The 16,920-nt window shown below is 42.3% G+C and overlaps 1 protein-coding gene across 5 annotated transcripts; it reads right to left on the bottom strand.

The window, feature by feature from the left end:
• Positions 1-6: 6 nt before the first annotated feature.
• brdt (bromodomain, testis-specific) lies at positions 7-16,920 on the bottom strand. Of its 5 annotated transcripts, none has more exons than XM_061826211.1 (19): positions 16,753-16,919; positions 12,874-13,145; positions 12,644-12,781; positions 10,835-10,973; positions 9,537-9,655; positions 8,815-9,141; positions 8,565-8,693; positions 7,980-8,201; positions 6,027-6,181; positions 5,608-5,954; positions 4,695-4,784; positions 4,221-4,261; positions 4,014-4,146; positions 3,337-3,395; positions 3,218-3,278; positions 2,477-2,580; positions 1,876-2,054; positions 1,482-1,668; positions 7-580 (listed from the first exon to the last, which is right to left on the bottom strand). In XM_061826211.1, exons 2-19 carry the CDS (start codon positions 13,102-13,104, stop codon positions 515-517), a joined length of 2,727 nt encoding a protein of 908 aa, XP_061682195.1. In that variant the 5' UTR covers positions 13,105-13,145; positions 16,753-16,919; the 3' UTR covers positions 7-514. The 5 variants fall into 5 exon arrangements, with proteins under 5 accessions (XP_061682195.1, XP_061682194.1, XP_061682197.1 ...); XM_061826210.1 differs by lacking the exon at positions 16,753-16,919 and adding an exon at positions 16,620-16,729 and having other exon boundaries at positions 9,525-9,655; XM_061826209.1 differs by having other exon boundaries at positions 8-580; positions 9,525-9,655.

Here is a 16,920-nt window from a genome sequence, read left to right on the forward strand (position 1 = left end):
AAAAAAAAAAAAAAAGGAAAAACAAAACAAAAACAAGCCTCTCATTGTTCAAAACGCATTCAAGGCGAACGACAGCAACAAAGAGAGAAGAGAGCCGATGCAGTGAATGAGGAAAAGGATGCAAAATAAAGCGTTCTTTGGAAATAAAATGGCAAAGGTGCATATCGCGCACGTAAGGATGCAAGTCTGTGCCGTCTGATTTTGAAATTCATACAGGAAGTGTTTTACCATCCGATGACACAGATCACAGTTTTTGGTGGGAGGGGAGGGAGTGAGTTACAAAGTCGGCTGGCATAGCTATACTTTTCCATTTGCGCATGTTTCTTTTTTCTTTAATAACACAAACATGGCGAGCAAGCGCTAAAGAGAATAAACAGCACACATTTGGGGACTTTGCTGAGACGTGAAAATGAACACAATTGCCCAAAATGTAGTCGTCCTCAGAGGAGACTCATCGTCTCACATTTTTCAAGTCAGTCACAGTGATTTCATTTTTGTTGTTTTTTTTTTTTTTTTAGTCCAGGTTGAGTTCAAAAGTGGTCATGATGTCGTGCTGCATGGTCATGTCGATGCAAAACATCTACCAGGGAAAAAAGAAAAAAAACAAGGAAATATATTAATTGGTGACAAATGTTTTACTTATATCATGTATCAAAAAAATAATTTATACAAAAAAAGGACAAAAAGTTGTGAAATTTTCTCACCCTTTTGGAGATACCTGTTTTTCAGTGAGCACTGACACAGATATATTTAATAATTAGATAGACATTTTAATAAATAAATAAAAAAAACAGGTGTTGGATAAAAATTTGAAAATGTACTTTTTCCATTTTTTTTAATAAAAAGGGAGATAAATGTTTTAACTAAGTAGTAGAAAATTTGACAAATATTTCTAAAACATTTTAACTTGAGAAAAAAAACTATAAAAATGCTGACAGTTATATAAAAGAAATTCAAAATGGTATCTATTACTCTTTTGAATTTATATATTTTTACATTATTTAATTTTAAAATAATGGAAATGGACACTTTTTTTACTACAAAAAAAATATGATTTACAATGTTTAATTGTCAAAATACATTTGATTTAATTTTGTGTGAACATTAAAAACAGAAGCATCTCAAATTTCATTTTTTCTAATGTACCAAAAACTCTCCTTTTAAGTTGAAGTTTTTGTTTTTGTTTTTAAATTAAAACTAAATTGGAAATAATTGTTTTTCAATGGGTAGTGGCAATATCATCATCATAATAAAATCAATGGTTAAAGTGATTATTATATGAACAATATTGTTACCGCGATCACTTTTTTTACAGCCTTTGATTTTAGGGATGTGCAAAGTTGACAATGCATTTAAAAAAAAAAAAAAAAAAAAAAAAAAAAAAAACCGCATTCAAAATTAATATATGTGCATGTATGTAGTGAGAAATATATACAGGGGCCATCCGTAGAAAAACGTCCGGCACGTTTGTGGACACTGACCGCCTCTCGCCTGCGCCGCTCCTGCTCCTTCTTTCTGGCCAGCATTCGCGCTCGACTCGAGGGGGACTGGGCGCTCCCGAGCGGGGTCCCCGGGGGAGACGTCGTCGGCTCCTCTGCGAGCGGGACGGCGGCGCCGGGTGACGAAAGGTCCACTTTGCTCGGCGGCGGATTTTTATCTGAGCTGGAGCTGAAATGAAATGCGTAAAATAAACAGGGTAGATTGTAACTGAGATTTTCCACACGTTGCAAAGCGCCAGCGTGCCTCTTGAGCCAAATTGTTTTTCAAGGTAATGTAAGATCTGCTTGAAATGGTATTCAAGTGTTTTGGGATCATCATCATCACCACCACCACCACCACCACCACGGTGTTGACTACTGACAATAGCGGGAGCACCTCTTTTCCGGCACGTCCGTCAGCTTCTTCTTCTTCAGCACCTTTTCACGCTCCTCCTTCTCCATGGCGGCCTTCCGAAACTGCTGGAAGCTCTCTTTGGACGACTTGATGGCGGCGGGGACGGCGGCCGACTGCCTCACCAGTCGGGCCCACGACTCGGCGTTTTTCAGAACAATGTCCTAAGATGAAGAAAGATATATGGTTTTCACAATATAGAATGTAAGAATTAGAATTCCTTGATAAATAATTATGGTATGGTTGTGGACACAAATTCAAATATTGGGCAACAAGTAAGTTTCTGTCCTAAATTTTAATTAGTATTTAGTGTGCACATTAAACCTACTTTATGCCCAGAAATTAGTATTCCAACTGCATGTCAAACCTATCTCATGTTTACAATTTAGTAATTCTCACACATATTAATGGCTAAACTGCGACTACGACAAAATGTTTTCTGCATGTCACGAGTGAGGCTGACTACGTACTAGTGGGCAAAGACTATTTCATGGTCACAAATCTATCGACATTGTGACTACAATTAAATTCCACCCATGTGATGTCTGTGCTTTTGGGGGCTGGGGGGGGGGGGGGGGAAACAGACCTTTTTGGGTGTTTTTTCCTGTAGGGTTTGCACATTGGGAGAGTTAGAAGACGATGATACGTCAGCCACTTGACTCTCTGGAACATCTTGAGGACATCTAGAATCTGAAAGAAAACAGTTTTGTTCCAATACTTATGAATAGTAAAAGTAAGTAAGGAAGTTTCTTTCAACTTGTCCTGTTAGGGGTCGCCACAATGTGACATGAACGTTCATAGTTCTCATATTTGAATAGTAAAGCCTCGGTTCCCGCTTGCACCGTGCAAGCAGTTGACGCACCCACGACACGTTTTGTTATTGTCAATTTGAAAGCCCAGCGACAAAAAAACAACACAGAAATGACATAACGCACAACCAGCGCACTTCTATTATTCTGTATAACGCAGCCTCCAGCATACATTTTAAGAAAAAAAAACCTATTTCATAAATAATTTTATTGTATAAAGTATTTAAACTATTCATGTATTTCTACTATGCAGTTGATTATCAGGAAAACCTAAAAAAATGCTTTAAAAAGCGTAATTTTTTAAGGCTTGGAACACATTATTTCTTTTACCATTCATCGTAAGGGGAAACATCGATTTGGTTTTTGAACAAATCACTTTTCGAACCGTTTTCTGGTCGAGAACCGAGGCATCACTGTACAGTGTTATTTGTTATAAGAGAGAGAAACAGAATTTCTTTTGTATGTCCTTGATTTAGCATACAGTATTTGGCAATCCAAAGCTTTGTAAGATGACTTGCCGCATGTGATGTGTTCTCTGATGGGCAGCGGACCTCCCTTCAGCGGCGACAGCAAGGGGGCCTAAAAACAGACCAATAAAAACTCCAAATTCTTTGCTCAACATGTCTATCAGTATTACCTGAAATCCAGAGGTGGCCCAGACAAGCACAGTTTCAGGGGACACCGCGGGGGACAAGTCTGTTAAAAACAAATATATATAATATATAGTACTTACAGGTTAAATACAAGTGTATTACATGCAAGTTAAATACGACTGAACTGTATTTAAAATAGGTCCTGTGTTGATTAAAAAAAAATATATTTAAATCACTCAAATTATACATAGGTTGAAAATGTAGGTCAGTGGAGGAGCCCGCATGCCACACCTTGAGAACCACTGGCTTAATTTAAATGCTCTAGACAAGGACACTTAAAAAACAAATATCTGCAGAAAAAAAAAACATAATGTAGTAATTTGTGCTTTACTTGAGATGACGTGATTTTCAGCCCGATTACGGCTGACCCACATTCAGAACTAGTAAGCGTTTCTGTGGCCTGATTGTTTCCATATTGAAACCCGTAGAGGTTTATTTTTAGACAACAATGAGTAAAAATAGTGAGAACCAGTTTTGGGAAGATGCCATCACGGTGATCAGAGGACAATTATTTACAGACTACTCCAAAATGGAGCCATATTACTGGAAATGACTGCCAGCTTCATTTTTGGAGGAAAATAATACACAACGAGAACTTGTCAGTGACGCAAAGATGCGACAGGTCCTTTTAAAACGTGCACTTGTCAGATAAATGCGTCACCTGGAGCTGGCAGCGTCATCCCGCCTTGAGGCCCCCAGTGGACTTTGGTTTTTGTTAGTGTGACGGCAGCAGCTGCAGCAGGAGCGTGTGCGTTACCACAGCGCCCCCATTGGGTCAACTTGCTACTGGCAGCCTGCAGCGTGACAAGCGGCAAGCGGCGGTTGGCATCCTCGCAGCTCAAAGCGTCAACAGCCGCAAGAAGTTTACCTTTTTACATTGGCCTTTCGCACTCTTCTGGAGTTTGATTGCTGGGGGACGATCAACATGCAATTAAGATGGAATACAAAGCAGATATTACCGTGTATTATCTTGTATCTTGCACGGGTGGTTCATTATGCACCTTGTGGCCTGCTTTCTAAGTATTCAAAAGAACAATTTTTTCTTTTTTTGGAAACTGATCTGCTGCAGCTTTCTGTCACCCACTTCTGACTCTTCGGGGAACGACCAATGAGCAGCTAGTGCGAACATGGGGGCGGGACTTAAAACATACAAAAGTGATTTGTGATTTTCCAGCATTGTTATTAATGGTGGTTCCGACTGTTTTCATACTTTTATCAAAGCAACTACTTGATAAAGGCACGTGTAGTGATGTCGTAAACATTTTGCTCTTAATGTCTATACAAGCGTGTTACCAATTAGCAACAAAAGGAAAATGAGGGCGACAACAGCGCAGAAGCTCACCAGAAGACGGACGACCGCTGTCGGACGACGGCGAGCTGCTGCTGCTGAGAGCTGGCGAACAGACGAAGTCGGGAGATGCAGCTTGTTTACCTGCAAATGAAAGAAATTTACTTTGCACTCAACTTCATTGCAAAATGATTCTGTCCCGTGTCGTTCTTCACTAACCGATTTAAATCGGTATTGGGTCAACGTGAGCATTTTATGCCGATTGGTTGCTCGGCTTTGTCATTCGCCAATTCGATCGATGACATTAGCGATCGGCTGCGCAAAAGACATTTACTCCAAGTCATGCATGGTACATCTGAATCCGAAAGCGAGGAGCAAATGTAGGTTTTTTTCTTGTGTCTTTTGACAAAGCGCTATAAACATTTGACAGCCAATAATTTTATTTGGGAGAAAAAAAAAGAAGAAAATAAAAACGGTACAGGACAGACAAGACTACACGTAATGCGGTGATCAGACAACAAGACAAATTTATGTCAAACAACTGCAATAAAATCTTGTATTGCGATACCACCGCATACTGTTTTTTTATGATCATTGGGCCTAATCCCGTCACCTTAAATGCGACTCCATACACGCGTTACCGTGGGGATGACGAGTCGATTGCCTCGACAGTATCATAAGAAGAAAATGGGGAGACAGGACAGGATCGGACGTTCGTGTAAGGTTTCCTTGATGTTATGGGGGACAGGTCTGTTAAAAACATGCTATTTTCACGTACTTTTAATCCGATACGGCTTGCAAGCAAGCAACAGAATGCGACGTAGCCTAGCGAGCTAGTGCAAGCTCTCGTGGACGTGCGTAAACATGTCGTTCTGTTGAACAGCTAATTCAAACCTTTTCACAATTGGAACACCATCAAAAAAAAAAAAAAAAAAAAAAAAAAAAAGTTGGTGGAACCTTCTCTCACCTGCTGCCTTCTTCTTTTTCTTCTTCTTCGCATCAGAGGGCCGTTGACAGAGCACCTCCAGTCTCCTCGCGCCCTTCAACTTCCGCCAATGTGTCGCCCCCACGCGTTTCTCCAGCTTTTCCCCGCCGCCGCACGTCTTCCTCTGACAACCCACCAGAAAGCTCTGCAGGCGCCGCTGCGAGGACGTCTTCAGTTTCTCCACGTCCGCCGACGGGGCGTCGCAGGCCTTTAAAACGCTCGCCAGGCTCTCCGCGGGCAGGGCGTCCAAATCCAGCCTGAGCTGCTGCTTCTCCTTGCAGCTCAGTGGTGTCAGCCCGGCCCGGATCGCCATTTTCTGGTTGCCGTGACTACGCAAAAGACTCACATCAGCATCAACGCACGTGCGGACACAACAAAACTGATTTTAAAATGGTACGGACAAAGCAGAACTCGTGATGATTTTCTCCACGTTGTGGTTGTTTTTGTCCAATTTGTCCTTTTCTTTGGCTTTTTTCTTCTTCAACTTGTCCTTTTTCTTGGGTTTCATCAGGGGGTCCTGCGTGAGTCTCCTCAGCTGGTCACTCACCGCTTTCAGCTGCACGGACACAAGAATGAAGAATGAGCAAGAACGGCACGAGCGCCGCGTTCAGAACCAGTCGCTCATTCTCCAAATCACTTGTTAGGAATTTTTTTTATATAGTGCACAGACTTATGTCCATGAAATGTTAACTAAAAATCCCTTTCTAGTCATTAGGAAGTGACTGATGATCCCGATAGTAGTGATACATTCAGAACTACTTGCGCTAACGATTTTTACATAGCGGTTTACCGTTTACTCAGGACAAATGCAAAAGTTTCAGGATATTACTATTACCTGCTAAGTGAATTAAAGAGTACGGGGTCACAGTAAACCTTCTGTTAATTAAAAACAATTGTAATGGCATACTTTTTTAAAAAATTAGAGTATTTTATCAAATGAATACAAATACCCATCTACATTGTGATGTTACTGCTTTGCTCGAAGGCGGGGCTCGGGAACCTTTTAGGCTGAGCGAGCCATAAAAGGCAAATATTTTAACACGTAATTGCAAAAGAGCCGTAAAATATTTTTAAACGTAAATACAAGTGCATTAGTGCATTTTATGCAAAACCAACCGAGTACAATAAGACTGGAAATGCATTTAAATAACATTATGATGTTACTGACCAATGATGAAAAAAGTACTTTTTTTTTCCCCCATTCATGCGATTTCTCTGCTGATGGCTTTGTCGTCTGTTTCATACGTCATTAAATTAAATTCCATGCAGCCTTTGAGACTTCCATCTGTTATTCGTGGACGTAGGTTGGTCTTAATGTTATATTTTTTTTCTTTTTAAATGTGAGAAAGATTTTTCCTATGCATAGGTCTAACCAAACATTGTCAGTACAGAAATACTCGCACGTCGCAGTGTGTGGTATGTGACGGGAAGCGCGATCCAAGATTTCACAATCTGGTCTGCAGGTTGAATTTTTGTCATTTCTCCCCACTTATGCGTGCTCGCCAACATTTACATTATAAACCACACTGATCGGCTCCGTAAGGACTGTAACGTTTGTAATTATGAGTGTACCCCTTTAAGAGTGGAGGGGGGCGGTGCAAGGTAAACTAGGAAGAAGAGTGTGTGGTTGTGCAGTGGGTAATTGTTAGAGAAAGTTACGTGTACGAGTCCCGTGAGCCATAGGTTCCGGATCCCTGCTCTAAAGGTGTGTAAAATACAGCTGCCTACAGTTGCATACGCTCTGCATGGGACACTGCACCCTTAATTCGATATTTCATATATGCGTGTGTATTCACCCAATAAGTTGGAGTTGTACACACACAGCTTCAAAGTGCAGCGGTAAAACAAGACCGTTAGCAGGAGCAGAGGACTTGAGAGATGAAAATTTAAGGAAGCGCCAGCTTTGTTCAAGTCGCCAGTAGGGATCCATTTTGGTCCCATCATTTCATACAACGGCAAGCTGACAGACATTTTACTGTCCTTTTGATGTGAATTTGGCAAAAAATCCATTTACTGTGGAAAACCTAAAGAAGTTATTTATTTGCTAAGCAAAACAAAAAAAAAAAAAAAAGCAAATCTGAAAAGGTGCTTTATAAAAATGCTTAAAAAGAGTTTAAACAAAATGTTGGGAGTTTCCCGCTGATTTTGCCTTTTACTTGAAATGAAAATTGGCCTCAAATATCAGCCTCCTTGACTATTAATAAAACTGACAGGGTCCTGAAGAAGCTGCACCGTGGGACACTTGTGCTGTCCCGTCCTTACAGAGCAAACATTTTTTTTTTGGGGGGGGGGGGGGGGTTCAATGTATGTTTTGTAGGCACAACAAAACAGAGGTCAGGGGTTACCCGACAGACCTTCTCCTCCAGGTTGGCCAGTTGCGTGGCGACCTCCTCTGACGAAGTGTCCGTGTCAGAAGAAGAGCTCTCGCCCTCGCCCTCGGAGGAAGAGGAAGCGGCCGAGGGGGAGCAGCTTGGCACGCAGTCGCCTTTGGGCTTATCGAGCTGACGAGGCGGCGCCGCCGCGCATCCCTGCGTCGGCTCCTGCGGAACTTTAGCGTAGCGCGCCTCGAAAACCTCCTGGTTGATGACATGTGGACATGTTTAGATGCACTGGGTCCACAAAGTCACTTTACATTTTGTTCATAGTTATCAATTGTTCAAATCCTATCGAGTTTTGCATGTGCAGCACATTGGGGACTGCACGTTTGTAGGTCCCAGAATCAAATTTTGCGAGCTAGTCCAACATAAATCTCACCATATAAAAAAAAAAAAAAAGCTTGCACACCCTCCTGTTCAGAATTAAAATAAAGAAACATTCAAACTCCCGTTAAATGGGAGACAGCACAACCCCCCCCCCCCCCCCCCCAAAGTGTCTCAAATTAAACACTCCCTGGAAATTCAGAAGTCCGAAGTTTTTGCGTCAACGCTCCAAGCGCCTACCTGCAGCTTCCGGCCCATGTAGACGACCTCGTGTGCAGGGGCGTTGTACTTGTAGCAGTTAGAGAACATCAGCCTGACGTCGGCAGCAAACTCCCTCGCGGCTTTGTACTCGCGCTGCTCCATTTTTTTCTGTTGAAAAACAAATAAAACCCACCTTGAAGCATTCATACGAGATCCCCGTTTAAATCCCCAACACTGTCTTGGATCCCTACGCAAAAACGCGTGCCGTGACTTGAAACCTTTAACTTGCCTTGATGGTGCTCAGGTCCATGGGCTGCTTGATGATGTCGTGGTAGTCGTGCAGGGCCAGGGCCACGGTGTCCACGGGCGTATAAAAGGGCCACGCGTAGGCGTAGTGCCTCTTGGAGAGCATCTCCTTCAAGATGCCGTTGCAGTGGCGCAGCGGCTCGCTCAGTTTGGGCCGCTTGTCCTCCAAGTCGCTGAGGTCTTTCTTTGGCGCCTTGATGGGCCGCCCGCTGCCCGTCCTCACGGATGACCCGCACGATGCCGCCATTTCGCCGGCACCGCTGGTGACCGCCGAGGGGACGACCTCCAATTTTCTCTTGATATTTTTTAGCTGAATGTTTCAAAATAGGAAAAAAAATACCTACAGTCATTAAAATGAAAAGATGGCATGTTGCAGCAACTCTCACACGCCATCCTGCGCCACATTTGTAAGTCCCTGCAGCAGGATTTGGCAGCCTTTTTTGTGATGGCTGCATCTTATAATGTTTGATTTTGTGCCAGCATTTGACAAAAATTGCAATATTACTATACTTTTTTGTCATGAACACATAGTAGCAGTCAACATTTTCCCCTCCTTTTCTCTGCCTCACTCATTGACATCTCTAATCCACACATCCATTTGCAAAACTACAAATATTTGATCATTGTGTCAATGTACCATTTCTATTCATGCCAACATAGTTCTTGTCGTATTTGAAATGGTGTTCAACGCACTTTTCCACTTACACTTCCACTTCCATCCAGCTGAGCCGACATGTGCACGGGCAAGACCGGCCGAGGAGCATCCGATGGGATGATCGTCACCGTCTGCTGGAGGACCACCTCGGGTCTTGAATTCGTCGACCCTGTTGGAATCAGTGACGGGGCAAGGATAAAAAAAAAACGCAGTCACGGCTCAAAACGCACCAGAACGACCGTGTCTCATCGAATGCGCCTGAAAGAACTGAATTAAGTTGAAGTCCGGGATTCCCTACTAAAGCTGCGGCCCTCCGTAACCTGACCGCAGATAAACAAAAAATAAAAAAAAATAACGGGATGGCGGACAGTCACATTTATTTCACAAACTTCCCGTCTTCAAAAAGGTAGTATTAGTGCCGTAACGAAGGTAGGATTGCAGTTGTGTGAAAGGAAATAATGCTCCCACGTTATATCGGCGTTCACCCATCATGACTCCACTATACTGCAATTTTTGGGGTGGAATTTCTATAATTCTCTTTTGCGGAAATCCACGCAATATTGACGAAATTGCCCGTTTGTAGGAATCATTTTTCACTGCCGTTTCACTGGGAATCAAAGTCAATACACTAGCTATTAAAACTTCATAACTTGGGTATTACTGCCATCTAGTGGTGTTCACTAATCTATATGCACTGTTTAACACTGGCAATTTTTTTATGGAAGTAGATTAGTGCCACCAGGATTTGAATTTGAAATGTAAAGTGAAATGGGATCGATAGGATCCAGTTGTGATTTCTTAGTATGTGACGTCATGTGACTAGGAAAGCGTAGCTGCGATTGGCTGGCTGTTCGCTTCTGACCTGAAGTAACCCCCGCATGCTGCCACAGACGGTGAATTTCAGACAGCGAATTGTAGCAACTATTCAAAATGTGATCACTTTACATTTCAAATTCAAAAACCTGGCGGCACTAATCTACTTCCATAATTTTTGTTCAAATACATTTGCAGTGTGTTTTCATGAGTTGGTGTTTATTTTAGGCGGGAGGGGTAAAACTATCAAAACCCCCCAAAAAATTTTTTCATAGTTTTTCTATATTGTGGATTTTCATCTATTGTGGGCGTCAACACTGCCAGAAAAAGGCTGCACGGGGGCTTTTTTTTTTTTTTTTTTTTTATATATACATCATCGCAAATATCACCACACGTAATTATCTTACCCTCGGGCGGCATATTAACGGTGTGATCGCGGGTTGTGTAAAAAAACTCAAATGCCACCTGTCCAGTTTGTTCCTCCGATTTGCGTGTGAAAAAGATCAACAGTAAATCTGGACTGAAGCAAATTTACCAGCGCTGCTCTTCTTCCCTTTGGCCGCTTCCTTTGCGGCACTTTGCAGGACTTCGCATTCGTCTTTGGGCATTTTGGAGACTTCGAGCAGGAAAAGCTTCTCCAGTGTCTGTGCCATGAACACGATGTCGTCTCCGGGCTGAGGAGAGGAAATATGCAGACTATTAAAAATAACACCGTACATCTGGAAGAGTCGTCACAGTGCTTCACGTATCACATTTATTATTATATTTAAATGCAAGCTGATGTGAACTTCAAAACAAAACCAAAAAATACTTGACTTGATGCTTAGTATGTCCTCTGACGGCGACTGTAAACTTTGGTGGCCCATATTGACAATTTTGTGCCTTTCCAGTCATCTGAACTCACCCTATGTGGACTCCAATTGAGATGATTTTCAATAAATGAGCAAATGTTTATTAAAAAAAAAAAAAAAAAACCTCCAATATCGTGATTTTGGAGTGTTGCGCAAAGAATTTTGAAGGGAAAATTAATCTATTCCATATTGGATTACGACTAAGAAAAACTTGTGGAAAGCGCTCTGAATAATTTCTGGACAGCGCTCGCAAAATTTGTTCAAATAAATTTGCAGTGTCAGTCAGTCACATTTGAAAAATGTACAGGTGTGGTCAGTCATGCCCGCAGATATAAATTTGTGAGTGTGTGTTCTGTTTGTAATTATGAGTGTACCCCTTTAAGAGCAGAGGGGGGGGGGGTGTCAGGTAAACTAGGAAGTAGAAGTAGGCTGAGCAGAGACTGTGTGCTTACGTTAAAAAAACAAAATAAAAAAAGGTGTCAGGTTGTGGTTCACTGCGTTGGATCGGTTTTCATGTGCGCTGAGAGTGTGCGACAAGTGCGCAATTGCACAATGGCGCAGCTTAGAGGGAACGTTGGTCAAGACTACACAAAATAAGCGACGTCTTTCAAGATCTGTCTATTTCTACTTGTAACGAATTTTACGCGCATGACTTTTCGTGCTCGACTGTGCAGGAGCATACCGTCAAATCACAGTGACTGCAGTGTGTATTAAAACTCCATGTTTGGGCTTGACTAGTCACGAATTCACGTACTGTAATGTGAAATCTATCTCATGCTCAAACTCACCAATGTGCTTTTTTGGTACTCGTTTCTGACACACCCCAAGACAGCGCCAAAGCACACTCGAATAGGAAAGTAGTACATTAGAGTAAAGTGATGCAGTTTTGTATGTCACGATGGAGATTAAAAATAACATCCATCCATTTTCTTTGCCGCTTATGCTCATGGGGGAGTGCTGGAGCCTATACCTGCTGTCATCGGGCAGGAGGCAGGGTACACCCTGAACTGGTTGCCAGCCAATCGAACGCCACATGGAGACAAACAGCCGCACTCACAAATTACACCTAGGGGCAATTTAGAATGTCCAATTCATGTTGCATGTTTTTGGGATGCGGGAGGAAACCGGAGCGCCCGGAGAAAACCCACACAGGAACGAGGAGAACATGCAAACTCCACACGGGCGCTTCCGGGATTGAACCCGGAACCTCAGAACTGTAAGGCCAATGTTTTCCAGCTGCTCCACCGTGCCACCTAAAAATAACGTTTTAAAGAAATCTGTAAATCATTTCACGGCTATGTTTTAAGATGCCGAATGATAAAAGGTTTTGGAATTATGGTTTGTGCCATAGATGCAGCCGTTTTACACAGGCAATTATAAAGACTTCGGGTGCGTCTATTACTTTTTTCCCCCCCTCTCCACCCTTTTCAGCAGGTCTTAAAACAGTATCTGCAGTTTACTGGATAGCAGGTACATACTAGTAACAGTCTCACCTTGTTGTACACGTAGCAGTTAGTAAACATTGTGTGAAAGTCTTGAACGCATTCCATCGCTTTCCAGTAATATTTGTTCTCGAGCCGCCGCTTAATGGTGCCCATGTCCATTGGATTCTTGATAATTGTGTAATAATCCTGGAATTGCAGCACAGGGAGGGATGAGCGTGACAAGAAGGGCAAGTCGGTGGACGGGACGCGGCGGGAAAAGGTCAGGACGACGAACTCACGGGAAGACGCAGCGCGACGGCGTCGACGGGCTGGCGGAAGGGCCAGGAAAAATGGTGGCGCCACAGAGCCTTCAGCACCGACTTTTGCAGGTACTGCAGCTGGTTGGTGTTGCGCCCCGGTCGCTTGGAGTTGAGCACCTCGGGCGGGGCCGGGTTGCCGCTCACGCTGGGGCAGACTTCGGCGCCGGACATGGCGTCGCCCGAAGGCCATGAAGAGGAGGGGTCTCGCATGCGGCTCGGCTAAGACGAGGCGCTCGCCATCACGGGCCCACCTGGAAAGGGGGAGGAAGTGAAGCCCATCGCGACCGTGCGACAGCCGCGAGGAAACCTGACCAAGCGTGTCGCGAATATCAACTCCTTCGTTTGTGCAAAACTTGTATGATCGATATTGATATGATTTTAAAGCAGCACAATCTATTGTTTGAGCTCCGTCAGTGCGATGTGTGCGCGCACAAAAGTCACATCGCAGGCGCCTGAAAATTCAACCTGCAGTATTGCGACAAGCGGCTTGGAAAATGGACATGGACACTTTTGTGCTGACTCATGTGTAATATACCTACGCGACCACCGGGGGGCCTTGCTTTGCGATGCTAGTGAGACTGACTTGAGACTTATGATTAAGTAAATTACAATATCGTACCCTAAACAAATATAAGAGCCTTCATCTGAGAAGTCACGCTGTGGCGACCCCTAACGGGACAAGCCAAAAGAAACTTGCTGTACCCAAATATCGGCGGCGCGGATAAGCTGGTAAAGCGTTGGCCTCACGTTTCTGAGGCCCCGGGGTTCAACCCCGGACACACCTGTATGGAGTTTGCACGTTCTCCCCGTGCTTGCGCGGGTTTTCTCCGGGCACTCCGGTTTCCTCCCGCATCCCGAAAACATGCAACATTAATTGGACACTCTAAATTGCCCCAAGGTGTGATTGTGAGTGCGACTGTCGTCAGTCTCCATGTGCCCTGCGATTGGCTGGCGACCAGTTGAGGATGTACCCCGCCTCCTGCCCGTTGATAGCTGGGATAGGCTCCAGCCCTCCTTGCGACCCTCGTGAGGATAAGCAGCAAAGAAAATGGTACCCCAATATTGTGCAGCTAACAATGAATAAACAAGCAGTCGCCTATTTATTCTTCATGATTGTGGTACAATAACACGGACACGCGAGTAAAATGGGGAAAAAAAAGTCCATCAGCTCAAAGGAACTTTTAGCCAATTTATTCAACAGGACAAAAAGTCCAAGACAAATAAAATATGAAAATATTGGCAAAGAGCATGGAGCAGAACAGCCAACGGGGCAGAATTTAGCCTGACATTATGCAACAGGCTATGTAATATGCCTTTGTTATTTACATTACACAATGTTATATTCTTTACTTGAATCAGAAAAACTTGGGAAATTGATGACTGGAATTTCAAAATGATTCAATTTTTGAGCCTCGCCACGGAATTAATTCCTCTTAAAACTTAGTCAAAGGTATCACTGTATATTCACTGACATTCTAACAAATATGAGACATCTGATTTCACTTCAGAAGTTCTTCAAACGATTATTTTCTAATCTTGTTTTACTTGGCTTGGAACAACCACACACTTCCTCCACTGCCGCACAGAAACATTTGAGAAGAGGAATGCTGCCACCTAGAGTACAACAAGCATTTTCATAAATTCATATTGAAGTCAGGAGTCCTACAGGGTTTCTTGCACTTAGCCAACTTTTACCCCCTAAAGGTTTTACATTCAAAGGTTATATTGTAATTTAGCCCAATAAATATTCATAGGCAGGGTTAATGATGTGGTATCATTGACTAAATTGTCAGTAAAAATATTGACCCAAAAAAATATCTATCCATCCATTTTCTTAGCCGCTTATCCTCACAAGCGTCGCGGGAGCGCTGGAGCCCATCCCAGCTGCTTACTTATTTAATTCATGAGGTGTTTGGCTGTGCATTATTACAAAAAATTTCATGCTAAGACAGACACCTTTAAATTTGAAGTTTAATTTCATTCTTCCATCCATCCATCCGTTTTCTGAGTCGCTTATCCTGATGAGGGTTGTGGGGAGTGCTGGAGCCTATCCCAGCTGTCAACAGGCAGGAGGCGGGGTACACTCTGAACTCGTTGTCAGTCAATCGCAGGGCACATGAAGCTAGGCAACAGTCGCACACTCACAATCACACCTAGGGGCAATTTAGAGTGTCCAATTTATGTTGCATGTTTTTGGGATGTGGGAGGAACCATAAGTAAATAAAGCAACAGACTGTCAATTAAAATTGATTTTTTTTTTTTTTTTTTTTTTTTAACTGGACACATGAGGGAGAATTGTGGTGGGGGGGGGGAACTTTAATGCCTGGTACCACTCAAGGTATAATATCTGAAATTACAGTGAACACACACATATACACATACATATATATATATATATATATATATATACACACACACATACATACATATATATATATATATATATATATATATATATATATATATATATATATATATATATATATATATATATTCATTCCAAAATAACACCCTAGTGACATGTTTAAACCCAATTGTATTCCCAGATGTCACAATCATGAAAACCAGGGGAAATGACTGGATATTATGTTTGTGCAACAAATGTACCTTTAGTTGTAGCAGGCATTAAATTTTATGTTATTCTGTGACTGTATGTGTTCAACCGTTTAAATACAGAGATAAAAACATGGACCGACAGAGGAAAGAAAAAAAAAGGAAAAATCCACATTCAATGAAGACACTCAGGCTAAAGACTTTAAAAGATTTTTCCCAACCCAAATGACTTGGAGACTGTACAAAAAAATAAAACTCCCCTGTTTGAAAAGTAAACGGCGCCTATTTATGACCTGTTATGAATTGGTTAGTTATCATATGTTATGATCTGTATATTGCATCACCTAAACTAGTGATTTCCAACCTTTATTGAGCTAAGGCGCATAGTTTACAATTGAAAAATCCCACAGCACACCAACAAAAGTAAATGTCACCAAAAATGGATAGATTACTGTATGTACTTCCTGCCATCTAATATTTTTTTTTGTTCTGTCTGTCATTGTGGCTCACAATAAAGATACATTATTTCTTGGAATTTTTAATTTTTTTTTAGCAACTACATAAAATTGGATAACTTCCCATGGCACACGTTTAGGTAATCACCGACCTAAACAAAAGATCAACAATATTCAAAACGAATGACAGCGAAGTTCACAACCTGGGGTCACAAATTCAGACAGGTTGCATATTAATAAAATGTCCTCGCTGGCCAAAAAAATGGAACCATAAAAAAAAAAATGCCCTACTGAAAAGTGTTTCAATGTCATGTCGATCAGAAATGTGCCTGATAAGTCATATTCGTAACATTTGACTGAAAAATTAAGTAAGACGGAGCTGCTAGCTAGTACGACAAAAATGCTACTTTAGCCTTTAGCTAAACTGCTAATGCTAGCAGTCGTTGCCAACTTTGCCGTGTTGCTAAAAGCACTAAAGCGCCGTTGAGGCTTCAAACTTTCGACCGCGCAACGACCCACACGTAGCATTAGCGACGTTAGCTTATCTCGAAATATTAGTTTGTGCCGATTCCCCACAACATTTCGCCAAAAAGAAAAAAAAAAAAAAAAAAAAAAAAAACACGACCATTCGGCAAAATAAGAGTTACTCGGGGTCGTTTCTCGTCAACATTGTGCTTGATTAATTTTATTTGAATCTTTTCGGACAGGACCACTCACCACCAATGTCCTCAAAGCTAAAAAGTTGGCGATTTAAACAGTTACAGTATAAACGCAAGCTTTCGTTCTACTCCCCGACATGCTGAATTCATTCGACGTGAACGGAACATTTGCAACAGACGATCCAACTTACCGAGATTGCATCTACCTGAACAGCGTTACGGGACTCGTTGAATCATCGACCGCAGCGGTCGGCAGGTGAGTTGAAAGAAACAGGCGTGCGATTTATACCCAATGACTTCTCCCTTTCCAACTGATTGGTCCAAAATTCAACACCACACCTTTGAGACTACGATAGCCT

This window comes from Syngnathoides biaculeatus, chromosome 7, assembly GCF_019802595.1.
Source record: "Syngnathoides biaculeatus isolate LvHL_M chromosome 7, ASM1980259v1, whole genome shotgun sequence".
Classification (NCBI taxonomy): Eukaryota; Metazoa; Chordata; class Actinopteri; order Syngnathiformes; family Syngnathidae; genus Syngnathoides; species Syngnathoides biaculeatus.